General features: G+C 37.2%; 1 protein-coding gene across 2 annotated transcripts; it reads left to right on the forward strand.

Annotated features, from left to right (window-relative positions):
* The first annotated feature begins 8,497 nt into the window (after window positions 1–8,497).
* LOC149827113 (Transducin/WD40 repeat-like superfamily protein) lies at window positions 8,498–15,119 on the forward strand. 2 transcript variants are annotated; one of them, XM_090020228.1, is made up of 4 exons: window positions 8,498–8,637; window positions 10,751–10,784; window positions 12,446–12,770; window positions 13,889–15,119. In XM_090020228.1, the coding sequence occupies exons 3-4, from the start codon at window positions 12,446–12,448 to the stop codon at window positions 14,620–14,622; spliced, it is 1,059 nt and encodes a 352-aa protein (XP_089876354.1). In that variant the 5' UTR covers window positions 8,498–8,637; window positions 10,751–10,784; the 3' UTR covers window positions 14,623–15,119. The 2 variants fall into 2 exon arrangements, with proteins under 2 accessions (XP_089876354.1, XP_089876355.1); XM_090020229.1 differs by lacking the exon at window positions 10,751–10,784 and having other exon boundaries at window positions 8,504–8,637.
* The last annotated feature ends 332 nt before the right edge of the window (window positions 15,120–15,451 follow it).

Here is a 15,451-nt window from a genome sequence, read left to right on the forward strand (position 1 = left end):
GCTTTTTGGATGATGTAGTTGATATGTCATGCGATTAAAACATTTTAATTTTGAAAAAAAAAGAAATTATACCATGTTTTTTTATGTGCTCACTTTGTACTTTTTCCTTTGAAAAGCGATCAGACTCGAGAGGTCTCAGGTCGGGATGTTACATCCATCCTTGAGATCCATCTCCATTGACGGATAACTCTTTTCTTTTCAAACTCAAGTGAAAAATGGATTGGATCCGACATTTTCTATTCTAGAGAGGTTATAATGGAAGCTTTCCATCCTAACTTGCGGATACATATGAGATTAGCCCTTTAGAATTTGAAGTACTAAAACATATTTTCTAGATCTGTGACAGGCTAATTTGATCTCACCAGGATCTGAATCGGTATAGGTTTAAGCATATGTATATTCTTTTCACTGCAGGGACACCATATTGACTCAGACGAATGAAACTACATATTTTTCAGGTTCCTTATGCATGGTCCTAGAATGCTTAGGTGTCTGGTTAGATCTGGAACTCAAATTGAAAATTCACACAAGTTGGATATGGGCTTAGATCTTACTGTGATCCGTCCCGGATTCCACGTTTTCTCGTCACCGGATTCCACATTTCTCACATGAGAGAGAGAGAGAGAGAGGTTTTGATTCATTCAAGGCAAAAGGAAAACAAGGGAAAGAAATATCCACTATGGGAGAAAAAAGTAGTGGGGTACAACTCTTTATCGGTAGGTGCACTATGAGGAGGAAGCCACTTCTCTATGACCAACAAAAGTATACCAGTGAGAAACCCAAAAGGAGTCCTTTGCAAACGAGAAAATCCCTTCTAACAAAAGTTGGTGCACTGGCCTTTTCCCCCACTTAATGGCTATAACACACTTTTTGTCATGTTAAGGGCTGTTTAATTCTTGGCATCTGATGAATCACCAAATATATATCCTGGGAATTTTAAGAAGTAACAACTCTGTTGTCCAAAGTAACCTTATTATTTTTTAACTTTCAAATGCTGAATATATTTTCTGAGGAAGCTAATTTCCTTCAGAGATCAATCAAAGTGCTGCAACTCTAGGCAACAAAGCTACGCTTAACTATAACAAACACCAATAGAATAAAATGCCAGCTACACATAATATTCAGCATTATAGTAGGTTACAATTCATTAAATCGTTCAGTCCAATATATTATATCTTTTTCACTCTGATACTATAAAAAGTTTGGTGGACATGCTTCGTTAATTTTCACATATTAATCTAGTTATTCATATCCCACAAGCTTGACTAGTTCATCTGATATGCCCCATTCGCGTTCGCTCCAATCTCTAAGATGATTTTAGCTGCCAACCATATCAATGCATTCAGATTGAGTCTGATCCATCTTTATCTCTAATTACCAATACATTATCCTCATTATGCTGTGTGTTGTAATCAATAATGAAGAATTCTTCCTGAAAAACTTGCAGGAGTACCTTTTGTGCGTTCAGATAGCAAAGTGGAGCAATTCATGCAATGAGTCAATGGTGACAGTAATTTCTTATAGAACAAAAGAAGATCAGGGTTGATTAGAAGGAAAAAATTAAGAACATGAACAACTCTGGACGCAAGTTTGGGATCAACATAAGTTAGTGGACTTCCAACTTTTGAATTGCTCATACTACGGTCGTTTTCAATTTGGCTCCTAAAATAATCCCACTTGAACCAAAAGTTTCACTTTTTTTTCCCCTAAATTGACCATAGCTTGCATTTTCATACCAAACTCAAACACATACTTTTTTAAGAAAAAATAAAAGGAAACAAGAGAAAAGAAAGACCTATTTGAAAAAAAAAAATGATGAAATTAAAATGCATTGTGCTGGCAGGAGGCTCGTTGGAGGCCAAGAGGAGTGCCTGAGAATTCTATGCTTCTGGGATGGCGACCACCATTACGGGCTAAGAACAGCATGGCCAGATCTCTGGCATAAAACACTTTGCTAGTTGTTGGATTGTGTTTGGAAAACAGAGTTTTTGGTATCATTTTATTACATGATGTTGGCAGTGGCAAGATGGACTTGCAAACGGGGAGTGCCTAAAAAGAAGTGCATGGAAACTGTGTCATGATGTGCACTACTAAGATGCTCATGGTACTATCATTTAAAATGCAACAACAGCAACAAAAACACCAGCAACAACAATAATAAAATCATAAAATCAAGAGGGGTCTTTTTGTTGCCATTTTCATAATATCAATTGACATGTATCTAAACAAGTTCTCCAATCTGGAATCTTAGTGAAAATGACATTTTCATGCATTCTTATTTGGAGCAGATCGGGTCATATATGACATTCCTGGGTTATATTCAATCCCCACTGCACATCTCAATTGATGGAGATGTGTGTAGCCTCTTTTTCACGCTTTGGAAGCGAAATATGTGTGTGTGGATTCAGTATAATCCACGATCACTTACATACAGTATGACACAATCTACTATGACCTGATAGCATCAGGTCCGCACTTAGGTCCCACTGGACTTACCATAACAAAAAGTTGAAAACTATACCCGAGTCTTATAAGGTCAGTAATCTATATAAATGAGACCCATTACATACTTGGTAAAATAATATTTTTTATGTTTTCTACATAAAAAATTGCAGATCTTAGTCAGAACTCAGGTTGGACCCAGGTGTGGTATGAAATTTCATAAATTCTTAATCAGATCCTCTGGGTTCAACCTCAATTCTTAATCATGTCTCCTTTATTACCAAATCCAAATCCAAATCCGAATATGAATCCTGTCTGATCCAGTGCAGGATGGATTGGGCGGTACCTGACCTGTTGACAGCCCTAGCTACAATATAGGACAAAGGCTGAATGTGATAGCTAGCTAGACAAGTAGAGATCAGCTATCATTAACTGAGAGGTCTTAGCTTGAATCACACCGAAAGCTATCACCAGGAAAATTTTAATAAATTTAAGGTGGTAGAAGTATGTAAAAGATGTAGAAAGATACTGGCTTTTGAAAAAGAACAAAAATCAAAGAATCTCTAATGGCCTTCTAGAAATACCTGAGAAAAGTGCTCATGTACATTAAGGAAGCACATACATGATATATGTTAACATATCCCACTGCTTTTGTTAAATGTTCACTTTTCTTTTTCCTTTTTTTTATGTAAGGCGGATCTATTATAATAATCAATTTCCACGTAGGTAGGTGCTGAAGGATATGATAATCAAATCTTATCTCATGATGGGCGTGGGATTACTAGAACAATCCTAGTAGGACTCCTATCCTTAAAACGTGCAATGGAGGCTAGTGATGAAAGCCATAAGCCTATCCCAAAGGAAGTGTGCCCCACCAAAAATGAAGCACCTGGAATACTTATTTCATTAAATAGACACCCTTGGAACCATCCACTATTTATTTCATGTGGGATTAGAGTTGGAAGAAAAACTCAAAGCATACGCAATCTAGGTCATTGATTATTTTTATGATTGTGTAGAATTTGATCCTCTGGAACCTAAAGATTATATTAATATACTAATAAAAATTCTAATGACAACTTTGGCAGTTTACCTTTGATTGTTTTTCTGATTGGACATTTATGCATCATTGATTACAGCATCAACTTCCGTAGAATGGTTATTTATAGCCTTGGGATAATATTCAACTTCCCTCTACCAACTTTCATCCCTCCTTGGGTGTTTCTCTCTTTCTGCTCATCAAGGATGGCAGACTCTTGGGAGAGTTCAATTCATGGGTCATGAAAGTCATGGAATTTGGAGGTGGGGGGGGGGGGGGGGGGGCTGTTTTTCTCTCTACTCCAAACCTATTAGTCTGTCTCTGCCAAATATTTCCTTTTTCCATCTTGCATTTGAGGAGGAGTTTTGGTGGAATGGAAGCAGACCGGCAAGTCACAAACGGGCATGGGGGACTTGGAAATGGTCTCTCTGGTTTCAAATATGCTATTAGAAGTAGGAACAAGAATTACAAAAAACAAGGAATCATGGCAGACAAATGATGACATGTGAAGTTTTATGTTGGGATATAATTTATGGAGTGTTCCATTTGTGAATGTACTTGTCTGTAAAATGAAGCACCAACTCCAATCAAAGAAGTATTTCATCCTTGGTTTCATGGTTCTAGTCCTTTTTTTTCATTTTATTTGCTCTTGATTGCCTTCTGTCATATTTCTAATGTTTTTTTTGGCTTTACAACACTTTTAGTCTTCGCCAATTCCTTACTTTAAAATTTGGTGTTGATTTCAACCGTGTAAGAAAGAAGCATGTCGTTGATGTGTGCTAATACCCTTTTCCAAAAAAATTGGAGTTAATCTCATTCAGAAAATGACATATTGTATGCCTTACATATAGAAGTTAGTGGAAGTCTATGCATTAACTAATTTAATTGTTTATTCTAAGTTTGGAGTGGTGTGAGAAAAGGCAAAGAACGTTTGTGTTAACAAGTCCTTTGAAGAACATGCAATAAGGAAACAAGTAACATCCGCGCTCTCTTTTTACCTTCATTTGTGAGAATATATTTTTCCTGCTTTTATGCACTAGCAAGTTTGTTTGAGTTGCTTATGTGGATGATTAATGCTTGTTTTGTTGAGGTTTTGTGACACAAATTATGCTCTCTCTCTCTCTCTCTCTCTCTCTCTCTCTCTCTCTCTCTCTCTCTCTCTCCTTCAACATACTTTTTATGCAAAAAATAGGACTGGTTGTAGTCGAATTCAAGCAAACTGGATGGATATCCAATTCCTTTTTGTTCACTTTGAGAACAACACATGGAGGTTTTGTAGATGAAGTTTGTGGTTGTGGATGTAAGAAGATTGGAAAGCAAGTCAGAACAGCAACAACAACAACAACATCAATAATAATGTTCCGACTTCTTTTTTTGGTAATTCTTCTTTTAGAAGATGATATATCGACCAGTTGAGTTGTTAGTTTGAAGAATCGAGTTATGACAGTTGTCTGTTTCCATTTTTGAAGTTTTATCTCAAAATCTTCATGTTTTTCCTGTTAAGATATTCCGTTGATTTTGTGCATGTTGAGAAGTGTAATTTCTGGTCTACGTTGGCTCCCCAAGTTACTCATTTTCATTTCTTGTTGGTTTTATGTTTTTCATGTTTTCAAAGTATTTTCTGTAGTGATTTGTATGGCATAATAGATATTATAATTTATTGTGATAATCTTCAAAGTCCAATATTTTACCAACAATGCATTTTTTAGCCCAATTTTGCTGAATAAAAACACTTTTTGATAGCATTTTTATGTTATATATATAGAGGAATTGGTTCCTCCTAACCATCCATAAATTGTGGACATAATTGATTTTCAATGTTTCAAGCTATGTTTGATATATCTGACACTACATGCTCACCATGATCTGTTTGCTAGGAATTGATTGTTGAATCAAGCTTTTTTTATGAATAAATATGATTTTATAAGCTTTAAATTTATAAAAATTCTAAGTCATTGGTTTTGAATCCTTATAAAAACATGTCACAATCGGATGATTCAAAAGTTGATTCCTACTAAAACAAACTATGTAGATCCATATGTAAGGTTAGATTCTAAAAAAACTATCAAAAAATGAAAGATTTAGATTGTATCCACACCTTCCTACCGTTTGTAAGAACCAATATATATATATATATATATATATATATATATATATATATATATATATATATATATATATATATATATATATAGAGAGAGAGAGAGAGAGAGAGAGAGAATATGAGAACTAATGTGTGAACTGCGATTTTACTTTCATGCATTATTTTTTCTTCTCTTGAATCTCACTGGACGGATGTGATCTACATGTTTGGTTTATAAGAACCCACTCTTGAATCATCCGATTTTGATGCATAATAGAGATTTTTTTTAAGGCTTTAAAGTCAATGACTCATAATCTTTATAAATATTCAAGCATTCAAAATTCACATTTTTTCATCGAAAAATCATGATCCAATGGTTTATTCCTAGCAAATTCACCATGCCAAGCATGTCCACATGGTTGGATTTGCCAAAAAAGTGTTGAAATGCTCATATTTCTAGTTCTCATGTTCTACTTCTCATATTTTAGTTCTCATATTCTAGTGACTACTGTATCATCAAACAGCTAAAGTGTCCGATGCAAATCAGACACTTTTTGGGCCGCTGATCGCGTGCATGATCAGTGGCGCAAAAAAATTTGCGGTGTGTCCACTTCCGCTAAAGGGTCGCTTTTTTGACCAAGATTTGATGTGGCATCCGACGCCCCTGGCCAACGGTACGCTAGCTGTTTCCTATATATATAATGTACCAATGTTTTATTGAGATTTTCTCAAAAAAATTATATTTCTCAAAATATAATGAGATTTTTCCTCGTCCTTATTTTCCTAAGAATAAGATTTGTGACTATATTTCATACCAATGGGAGTTGTATTTTTTTCTTCATGCATTCATGATGCAATGGCCAGACTGGCCAAAGAATTTGGAGTAATGTAGTGGAAAACATTCAGAATGTTGTGTCTAGACAAAGTTTGAGGGGAACAATCAGTGGTAGCCAAGTTTTTGGATTTGAGTATAGAGTAGCTGAAAAGTTTTTTTTTTTTTAGTGAACTTTTTTTTCTTGAGTGTGGGAGTAGCTGAAAAGTTGAGGCTCCAGTAAGACCATAGTGACTTTCTAAATTGACCACACAATAATGATAGGTATAATAATGAACATGGCCTAAGAGATGCCAGGCTGAAAATATATTAGGTTGCCAAATCCCCCTGCACAACAATAATTCAAACTCTTACAGTAGATTAGTAGAGTTTCATTTTGTGGAACTACGAGGGTAACCAATAACCCCTCTCATCCACAACAAAGTAAAATTTTTGCAACACCATATCATAATAGTTTAAAAACTCTCTGGGTCAACCCAGACTCGGCCTGGATTGTTCAGTCACTGGGTCAAAAAATGAGTACAAACTCGTTTTGTATAAAACTAGGCTGAGTTGCTGAGTCGATCCAACCGAGTCGTGGATGAGTCAGCCTTGTCATAGGCGAGTCAGCCGAGTCATGGGCGAGTCATGCATATATATATGCATGTATAATATATTTTACATATAATTACATATATTATATAAAATATAATGTAAATATTATGTATATTATATATAAAATTATGGTTATACATATATTAATAAAATTATACATTAAATATATTATAAAAATATCATATGATGCATATTATATATAATATATTGATAAAATATTATAAAATATAATAGTATATACATATATTTATATATTTTATATAAAATATAAAGTTAACATGACCCACCCAAGTCACCGAGTTGACCCGACCGAGTCACGGGTCACTAACAAGTCAACGAGTTTTAAAACCATTCACTCATTTGCCAAAAATATGGCATATTTCTTTAGCAAAATATCGTTTATGCGTATATATATATATATATATATATATATATATATATATATATATATATATATATATATATTTACAATATGATGTTCATAATAGAGAAATTGGCCGGATGTGGATATTCCATACATGTTGAAGGAAACGTTGATAACAAAATTTTTGGGCAGTAAGATTACCTTCATTCCTGTTTCAAAGTTCATGCCCTTAGGCCACGTTTGGAAATGAGAAAGTGATAGGAAAATTCTTTTTAAGAATGAAAATCAACTACTACTCATGAAAGAAGTTTTTTATGAAAAAGTTTTTTAGAAGCCATTTTCTCTTGTTCCTAAAGTATGGAAATTTTCCTTTCTAATGAAAAAACTTCCCACTTCCAAGCGTGGCATGAAGTGATGTAAGTAGGGGTGTCAACGGGTCAGATCTGGTTCGGACCCAGGTGGAACCGAACCCTATTCTGACTTTGAGGTGCTGGTACCGGGACCAGGCCTGGGTCCATCATAAGAAAAACCGTATCCAGATCCTATAAGGATCACATCAACCAGACCTAATCCATATAAATCCTATAAAATAATATTTTTTTATCTTTTTTACATTGAAAAACATGGATCTTATTAGGAACTCAGGTCCGACCCAGGTCTGGTATGAAATTTCATAAACCATACCCAGCTTCATATACTAATCGGATCCTTTGGGTCTGACCCATATTCTAATGGATCCCTATTCTTCATCACAAAACCCTAATCCTATAGGGTTTGGTACGGGTCGGGTCTGGGTCAAACCCAACCCATTGACACCCCTTGATGCAAGGTTAACAAATGTCAGCTGCAAGCGTTGTGTACTGAACGATACTTACAAGGTAAAATCGATACATGCTCCTTTTTAGGGTGTGTTTTGATCCGCAGGACGAATCCCGCCCAAGAACGGCGGAGTTTAGAAATCTTGCATCGTCCAGGTGCTCAATCAAACACAGGACAACGTGTTAAAAAAAATCGGGACTTTTTGGGTCCAAATAGACCCAAAGTTCCGGACCCGTTTGTCGAAACCAAGGGATTGCGACTTGCCACGCACCCGTTCGGGACAAAGCCCCCGCGCCCCCCCCCCCCCCCCCCCCCCCCCCGAACCCGATGTTTCCTCTTGCCCCTCCACCCCGACCTTTTCCTCTTTGGCACTCGGGCAGAAGGTGAATCGTCACCGCTGCTGCAACTCGAGCGCATCCAACGTCGTTCCCTCCGGCATCGAGTGCCATCTTCATCTCCGCCCGGTAAGCTCTCTCTCTCTCTCGGCGTGCACTCCAACTATTCGACCATTTGCCTCAACCAACTTTTGGTTCAGCAACCCAGCTCTGTTTTGTGGTTAAGGAATCTGGGTCTCTTTGTTTGTCACTGCAAATGGATTATGACTGGTATTTATCGAAATTCCTTGTTCAATCGACCAGTATGGAGGGAATGAATGGTATCATACTGAATTTTGATTCTTGATTGTGGGTTTGATTGATGCTTGTGTCATTTAGAGATTCGTAAGTTTATTAAAGTCGGTCTCTGATAGTTGTTTTAAAAGTATCTGCTTGGTAAAGCCAATTGCCGTCTTGCAAGAGTGCTTTATATTATGTTAGAGTGGTGATGCTCTCGAAGGTGGCTTTTCTTAGTACATGTCTTGTCTGATCCTGTTTCAATGTGCGTATTGCTATTATTGAAGTTCATTTTCAGCCATCTATTGGCTGTGGTCTCATTTGATTTTTTTAAGAAGTTTCTACTATTTTAATTTTTAAGTTTAACAAAACCAGTTTTTAGAATAAGTCCATTCTATTTTATTCGATACATACCAATTCAAGACTTTTTCTTGAAAAAATAATTTGGTTTAGAATCCAATTTCAACATTGTTCAAAAATATGCAACCATGTGCCACAGTTTAATTTTTGTAGAAAAATTTTATTGACTAGAGCAAGTTGTCCTGGCAACTCCAACAATGATTTATTTGTTCAATGCTAATTATTCTGTCAAATCAAACACAAGACAAAAATTGGTTAAGGACAGCTTGTTCAAGACAAGCTTGTCCTGAACAAACTGGTTAAGGTTTCAGAGGAGGAAACACAATTAATCAACATGGGACGCCAAAATAGTAGGGGTAAAAACAAAATGGCTAGAGATGGATCATGGGTAATCCGAATCCAAATTTGAATTTTAAGTAGTAAGTCCAAATCCAGATCTAGTAGAATTGGATCTGGACATGAATTTATATGATAGTACGACTACCACAAATTAGATCAAGACGCCATCATTGTGGTAAACTATGCAATAGTTCAAGTTGGCATACACCAATGATTGTTGGCAGCAGCTTCCTTTGAAGCAATTGTAGTGGCTTGGGCACCTATTAATTTATAAGCTTCTGTTATCATTTTTTTCTTTTAACATGTGTTTTATATGTAAAATTCATTGGTTCGGATTTAATGTGAATCTAAATGTAAATCAGTTGAAAAATGTCAATCTGAATCCAGGTCTGAATTTGAAAAGCATCTGTCATGACCCAAATCTGATCCATTTGCACCACTACAAAACAGTGTGATGATAATTTATTAAAAAATAAAGAGAAATAAGAGGAATAAACCAAGAATCCTGCTTGCTCCCCTACCACAGTAACACCTGCTTTAGCTAGCAACCAGCAACTTGCTCTATCCTCGCGAACCAGTCAATATCTGAATGTGTGGTAAATAAAGTTGCATTATAAATTCAGCGTTCGACTGCATGGCAACTCTACCAACTTCTCAGCCTTGCTTGGGAAAGATCACATAAGGCCATTGAGAGAGAGAGGACGGGGGGGGGGGGGGGGGGTGGCAAGCCACTAATCCAATTTGTTTGGGTTCTCATTGGACCAACTAATATTAGTTTCGACATTGATCTTGGGGTGTTTGAGTGTGCCAATTGTCCAGAAAATTAAGATAAGTTGAGAAATTGCATTTTGCAATACAAGTTATACAACATGATTTCTCAGCCTGTTCTACTTCTACCTTTTCTGACATAAGTGGGTACAGGCGAACACTTCATTCTTCAAAATGGGCCAGGTCCATAGTGGGTCTGATCCCAGTAATTGGGCAGTCCGGTCATGAGCAGAAACCGATCACTTGTTCCAATTTGTAGGGGTGGGCACCAGTTCAGCCCCAAATGGATAATCTACTGAGATACGGCCAAACCTAGGCAGTATTTACAGCTTGAACCCGATACGGAGAGACTTCCCCTGTCCACGAGCCCAGCCCGAGACCATGTGGGCTGACTCATTGGGTCTGTCCATCGCCTATCTACGTGTTGGTGGCTTATAGTTAAAATCCTCTAGTAACGAAAACGAAAGCAATAATCTCCCTCTCTCTCTCTCATATGCAGGAGAATTTCGAGTCTGCTGGGTCTAATTCTTGAGGTACGCTTTTCTCTTCTTCCATTCTATCCAAAAAAGAAATCACCTCTTTTTGCTGCAAGCACTTTCTTCTGCAAGGCTGTTTGTTGAAATGATGGGATTCTGTGTTTTGGGCTTGCTTTCTTATTTCTTTCAAATTTTGGTCTTTCATGCCTTAGTTGGTTTATTATGATTCCTTCATGTGCTGCGGAGTTTTGGTAATAATTATCATTTGATGTGTTCTTGTCATTCTGTAGAGGGCATTCGTACGAAGACCCTTATCCAGAAAATGGAATAAGTTGGGAAGTTTCAGTTTGGAGCACTCTGCAAGTGCACAACTTATTGGTGTATTCAAACACCGGTTATATGTTGTCTTGTTGCACTTTCTTGCTAACTTGCTGAGTTTTTCATTCACTTTTTATAAAACTAAGAAAAGGTATCCATTTATAAAGTGTTTTGTTGTATGTGAAAAAGCAATGTCTTTTCCAGCTCTGGATTGTGGTTTAGAGGTATGGAGGTCAGTTGCTTTGTGTTGTTCTTGTTGTTGTTTACTTGTTCACTAAGTGTGAAATTTATGGAGAACATTATATATTGTTAAATGAGCTTTTTGGGTTTTGAGAATTATCAATATGGGTGTTCAAATGATTGAGTGACCAATAAATTATAATTGTCTAGTTTTATGTGCTGTCTTCAAGTATTAGCGGGCCTTGAGCCGAATTTAGAATTTGGGTTATTTGCACCACACTTGTTTGTTAGAATTGGTACATGAATTCAAAGGCAGTTGAACGTTCAGTTGAATGGTGCATATTCACTGCATTGTTGTTGTTACACAAACCACAACGAAACAAAACAAAACACAAGAACAAGAGAAGACACAAGATTTACATGGTTCGACACTCAAGCCTACGTCCATGGGTAAAGGAGGAGCAAAAAATCCACTAGGAAATGTAAAGAAATGCAGAGACAAGTTATAGAGCTCTCAAAACCCTAATCCCCAATACACCCAAAACTCTCCTACCCCACTATCTAAAGGAGGCAGCTATAAACATAACAAAGGGCATAAAACCCTAGTCAGAACAAAAGGGGAAAATTACAAAATTAGACAGGTCCATACTGCAGGGGCTCCGCTTCCACCCTCAGAGGGGTTTATGGTAGGCTTCGGTCACCATTGAAAATCCCATTGTACAGTCACCAAAATATTTTTGGATCTGGTCACAGATTCGAGCAGGTCTAAAATTCAAGACGCCCACAACAGTTGTCATGGTTTCGTGTCAGGTGTGCATGATTGGTCATGGTGAATGTCATTGGAGCGCCTCGTTTTAGATCACATTAAAAAGTAGCAGTTTTGGAAACAAATGGGTTGATCTATTGTGCAGGACTGACCTGGCACTGATACTTATTTCCATCGGTTTTATAGTGCATTTTCCCAGTTTATGTTATTCACAATCTTTTATTTTGTTTGAGTCAGGAATTTATCTCTACATGTTTATTTTATTCGATTGGCATGGTTATTTCCTGTTTTATTTGGTTGTCTCATATTTTTCTAATTTTGTTTCTTGAACTTGTTTTGTACATTAATATCAAAGGCTAAGTTGCATCATTTCTCTAGACATATAGCATTTCTTTTTCTGTATAGTTCATACTTCTTCGTTGTTAACTTAAATCCCTTCCTTGAACATCATAAGATGGATGTTGCAGAATGCCTTTTAGATGGAAATGCTGATGCGGTTGAGTTCTGTCCATATTATCCATTTCATAATATATTGGCTGCAGCAACATATACATTGCAAGAGGGTGATGAACCATGTCGACTTGGAGGCATTTCAGTTTTCTCTGTCAAGCATGAATCAGGTCTCCAATTAGTTCAAAGCATTGAAACTACCGGTATATTTGATATAAAATGGAACCCTTGTAGAGGAAATATGAATAACCTACTTGCAGAAGCCAACTCTGGTGGCTTTTTGAGGCTTCATCGACTGAAATGCAACTTTGACATGGCTGAAGAAGCAGGTATGTTTCTTATTTGAAAAAAAACCTAATAAGTCGTACTGAATACTGTCCCATGCAGTGACTAGCTCAATGAGCATCAAATTGATTTATTTATTTAAAAAGCAATCAGATTTGTGTGCATGTAATATTGGATGCAAGAGAACTTGTTGAAAGCCAATACAATGATACATGTATCATGAATGGATTGTGATAGTTCTTTATCCTAACTGTGCGCCTTATTTTGAGAGATGATCCAGTGCACCTATTTGTGTTATGAGTTCCCTTTCTCTGAGGTCTCTTAGGGATTGTTGCCTCTTGTCATATGTGTACACATTATTTCTTGTCTTTTGAATCTTGTTCGGTTTATATGTCTAGGTCTTTCTGTATCTTTTCACATTGATATATGGATAGCTTCTTCTTTTCATGTAGGCCTTTATTCAAAAAATTTCTATTGAAAGAAAACAAGTTATTGCATTAGGATGCCGTGATATGTGAAGCATGATGTGTTTGGCAAGCTCTAGGGAAAACAAGTAGGAAGTGGCAGTGGAAGTGAGAAGTGACATAAAAATAGTAGTTAAATCATTTGTTTCACTTTTTTCAAACTTTTTACTAGAAAATGCCCATACCATAAGATAACCAGGTTTTATAGGAAAAACACAAATTTTAAATTACAATCACAACTCCAGTATCAAGAAAGTATTGTTCTCATATTAGGGATAGCAAGCTTCCCATTCTCCGGAACTGTTATTCGTCTAAAACTTTGGAAGCCCATAGTTCTACACATCCGAAGCAAGCTTCCTGGGAAACACGCATCTAAGGTTTTAAGGGGTGTCCAGTAAGTATGGTGTACAATACGTGGTGTGTATGTAACCGCACATGCACACATAGACAGATGGAGACATACACATGTATGGCAACTTGAAGCAACATGATGCTTAGATATTGATATTGTGAATAAAACTCCCATCTTGAAATAGAAACCAGTTTCCTCAATGGGAATCTTCATCTTTTATCTCTCTATGAGAAACTACAAAGTTCAGAAGCTATAGTTCTTTTCAGACAATGATACTGGGAGGCATACTTTATTAGAACATGTGTTCGAACTTCAAATTTTTCTGATCTGTGGTTATCATTGCCAGGTGAAGTTCTGGGAGAGGTTGGCAGAAAGGATATCGGTTCTTCAATGTGTTTATGCCTGGATTGGAACTTGTCACCCTCATCCATAGCTATTGGACTTTCTGATGGTTCGGTCTCTATTGTCACCATAGGAGAGGCCCAACTTGAAATAGTAAAACATTGGCAGGCCCATGATTTTGAGCTTTGGGCTGCTGCCTTTGACACACACCACCACCAATTGTTGTATACTGGTGCAGATGATTGTAAATTCAGTTGCTGGGATTTGCGAGAGAGTACCTCAGAGATGATATTTCAGAACAGCAAGGCACACAAGATGGGGGTATGCTGCATACAGAAGAATCCTATGAATACCAATTTACTGCTTACTGGAAGCTATGATGAATCTCTTAGGTTGTGGGATGTACGTTCAACTGTTAAACCTGTGATGGATAATCATATTTCATTGGGGGGCGGGGTGTGGAAATTTAAGCACCATCCATATATACCCGGCCTTGTTTTGGCAGCTTGCATGCATAACGGTTTTGCAATTGTGAGAATCAAAGAAGATGGCATGGAAATATTGGAGAATTACCATAAACATGTGTCGCTAGCATATGGTGCAGACTGGTTTCGGGGACAATTTCATTTGAAAGGTGAACAGCATACGAGTTCTTTGGTGGCTACTTGTTCATTCTATGATCGGTCTCTCCGTGTATGGATACCAAAGACATTGTCAGCTGATGTCCCAGTGGAATAAATGCCCTTTTCTCTTGTTTGGATGGTTCATTGCTGCTTGGGATTTGCCTGCAGTACTTCAAAGTTGATGGTTTGGCTGTCTTAGAACTTATACTCTGCTTACTGCAGCTTAATTTGGTAGCACCAAGATAGTACTTCAACTGATGCTTACAGTTGAGAATCAGATTAAGATCATTGTCGGAAGCAGGGTTTTGATTAATTCTCTGATGCTCCTGGTCTAGCATGGGCCTGCAATGCTAGGTGCTGTAGTTCTATTTGAACATATTAATCATTTTACTTAATATGTTTTTGAGTTTTCTTGGTTGAAGAGCCGTCATAAACATGGATGGCTGGTGTTTGGTGCAGGCCAGCAGCACGAGCCGTTTCCCATGGGAGGTGATAAACTCTCAGGATCCTTGTTATCTGCTTTCTCACTCTCTGATAGACCTAGTTTTGTGTTTTTTGGTACCAGAGTTATTTTCAGCATATAATCCAATGAAGTGGCCTCTTAAATGGTTCATTATTTCTTGGTGCATTCTATGTATTACATGTCTGCAGAACCTCGCTTGGAAGTTGATAATAGAGCTTCCTTGGAGGCATGACTTTTGGTCATGACCTGTGACTCCAGCATAATGGATAGTGTAGTCCACAAGATCACCATATCTTGCTATCCGGAAGACCGAACTGTAACATATTTGTTTGCATTTTTCTGTAAATTAATTGCTAATGGCAAAACTACATTTTGGTCACACACACACACACACACGCGCTCGCGCGAACACTCCTGCTCGTATGTTCCAAGTTCTTTGGGTGCATAACAACTATGACCCAGAGACCATGATCTGATCTGG

Source organism: Nuphar pumila, chromosome 10, assembly GCF_984573655.1.
Source record: "Nuphar pumila chromosome 10, dmNupPumi1.hap1.1, whole genome shotgun sequence".
In the NCBI taxonomy this organism is placed as follows: domain Eukaryota; kingdom Viridiplantae; phylum Streptophyta; class Magnoliopsida; order Nymphaeales; family Nymphaeaceae; genus Nuphar; species Nuphar pumila.

What these genes read in the sequence shown, in the direction of transcription:
- LOC149827113 (XM_090020228.1), top strand. Translation starts at nt 12,446, where the DNA reads ATGGATGTTGCAGAATGCCTTTTAGATGGAAATGCTGATGCGGTTGAG. An exon ending in TGACATGGCTGAAGAAGCAG is followed by an intron (nt 12,771 to 13,888) that starts GTATGTTTCTTA and finishes TATCATTGCCAG; the next exon opens with GTGAAGTTCTGGGAGAGGTT.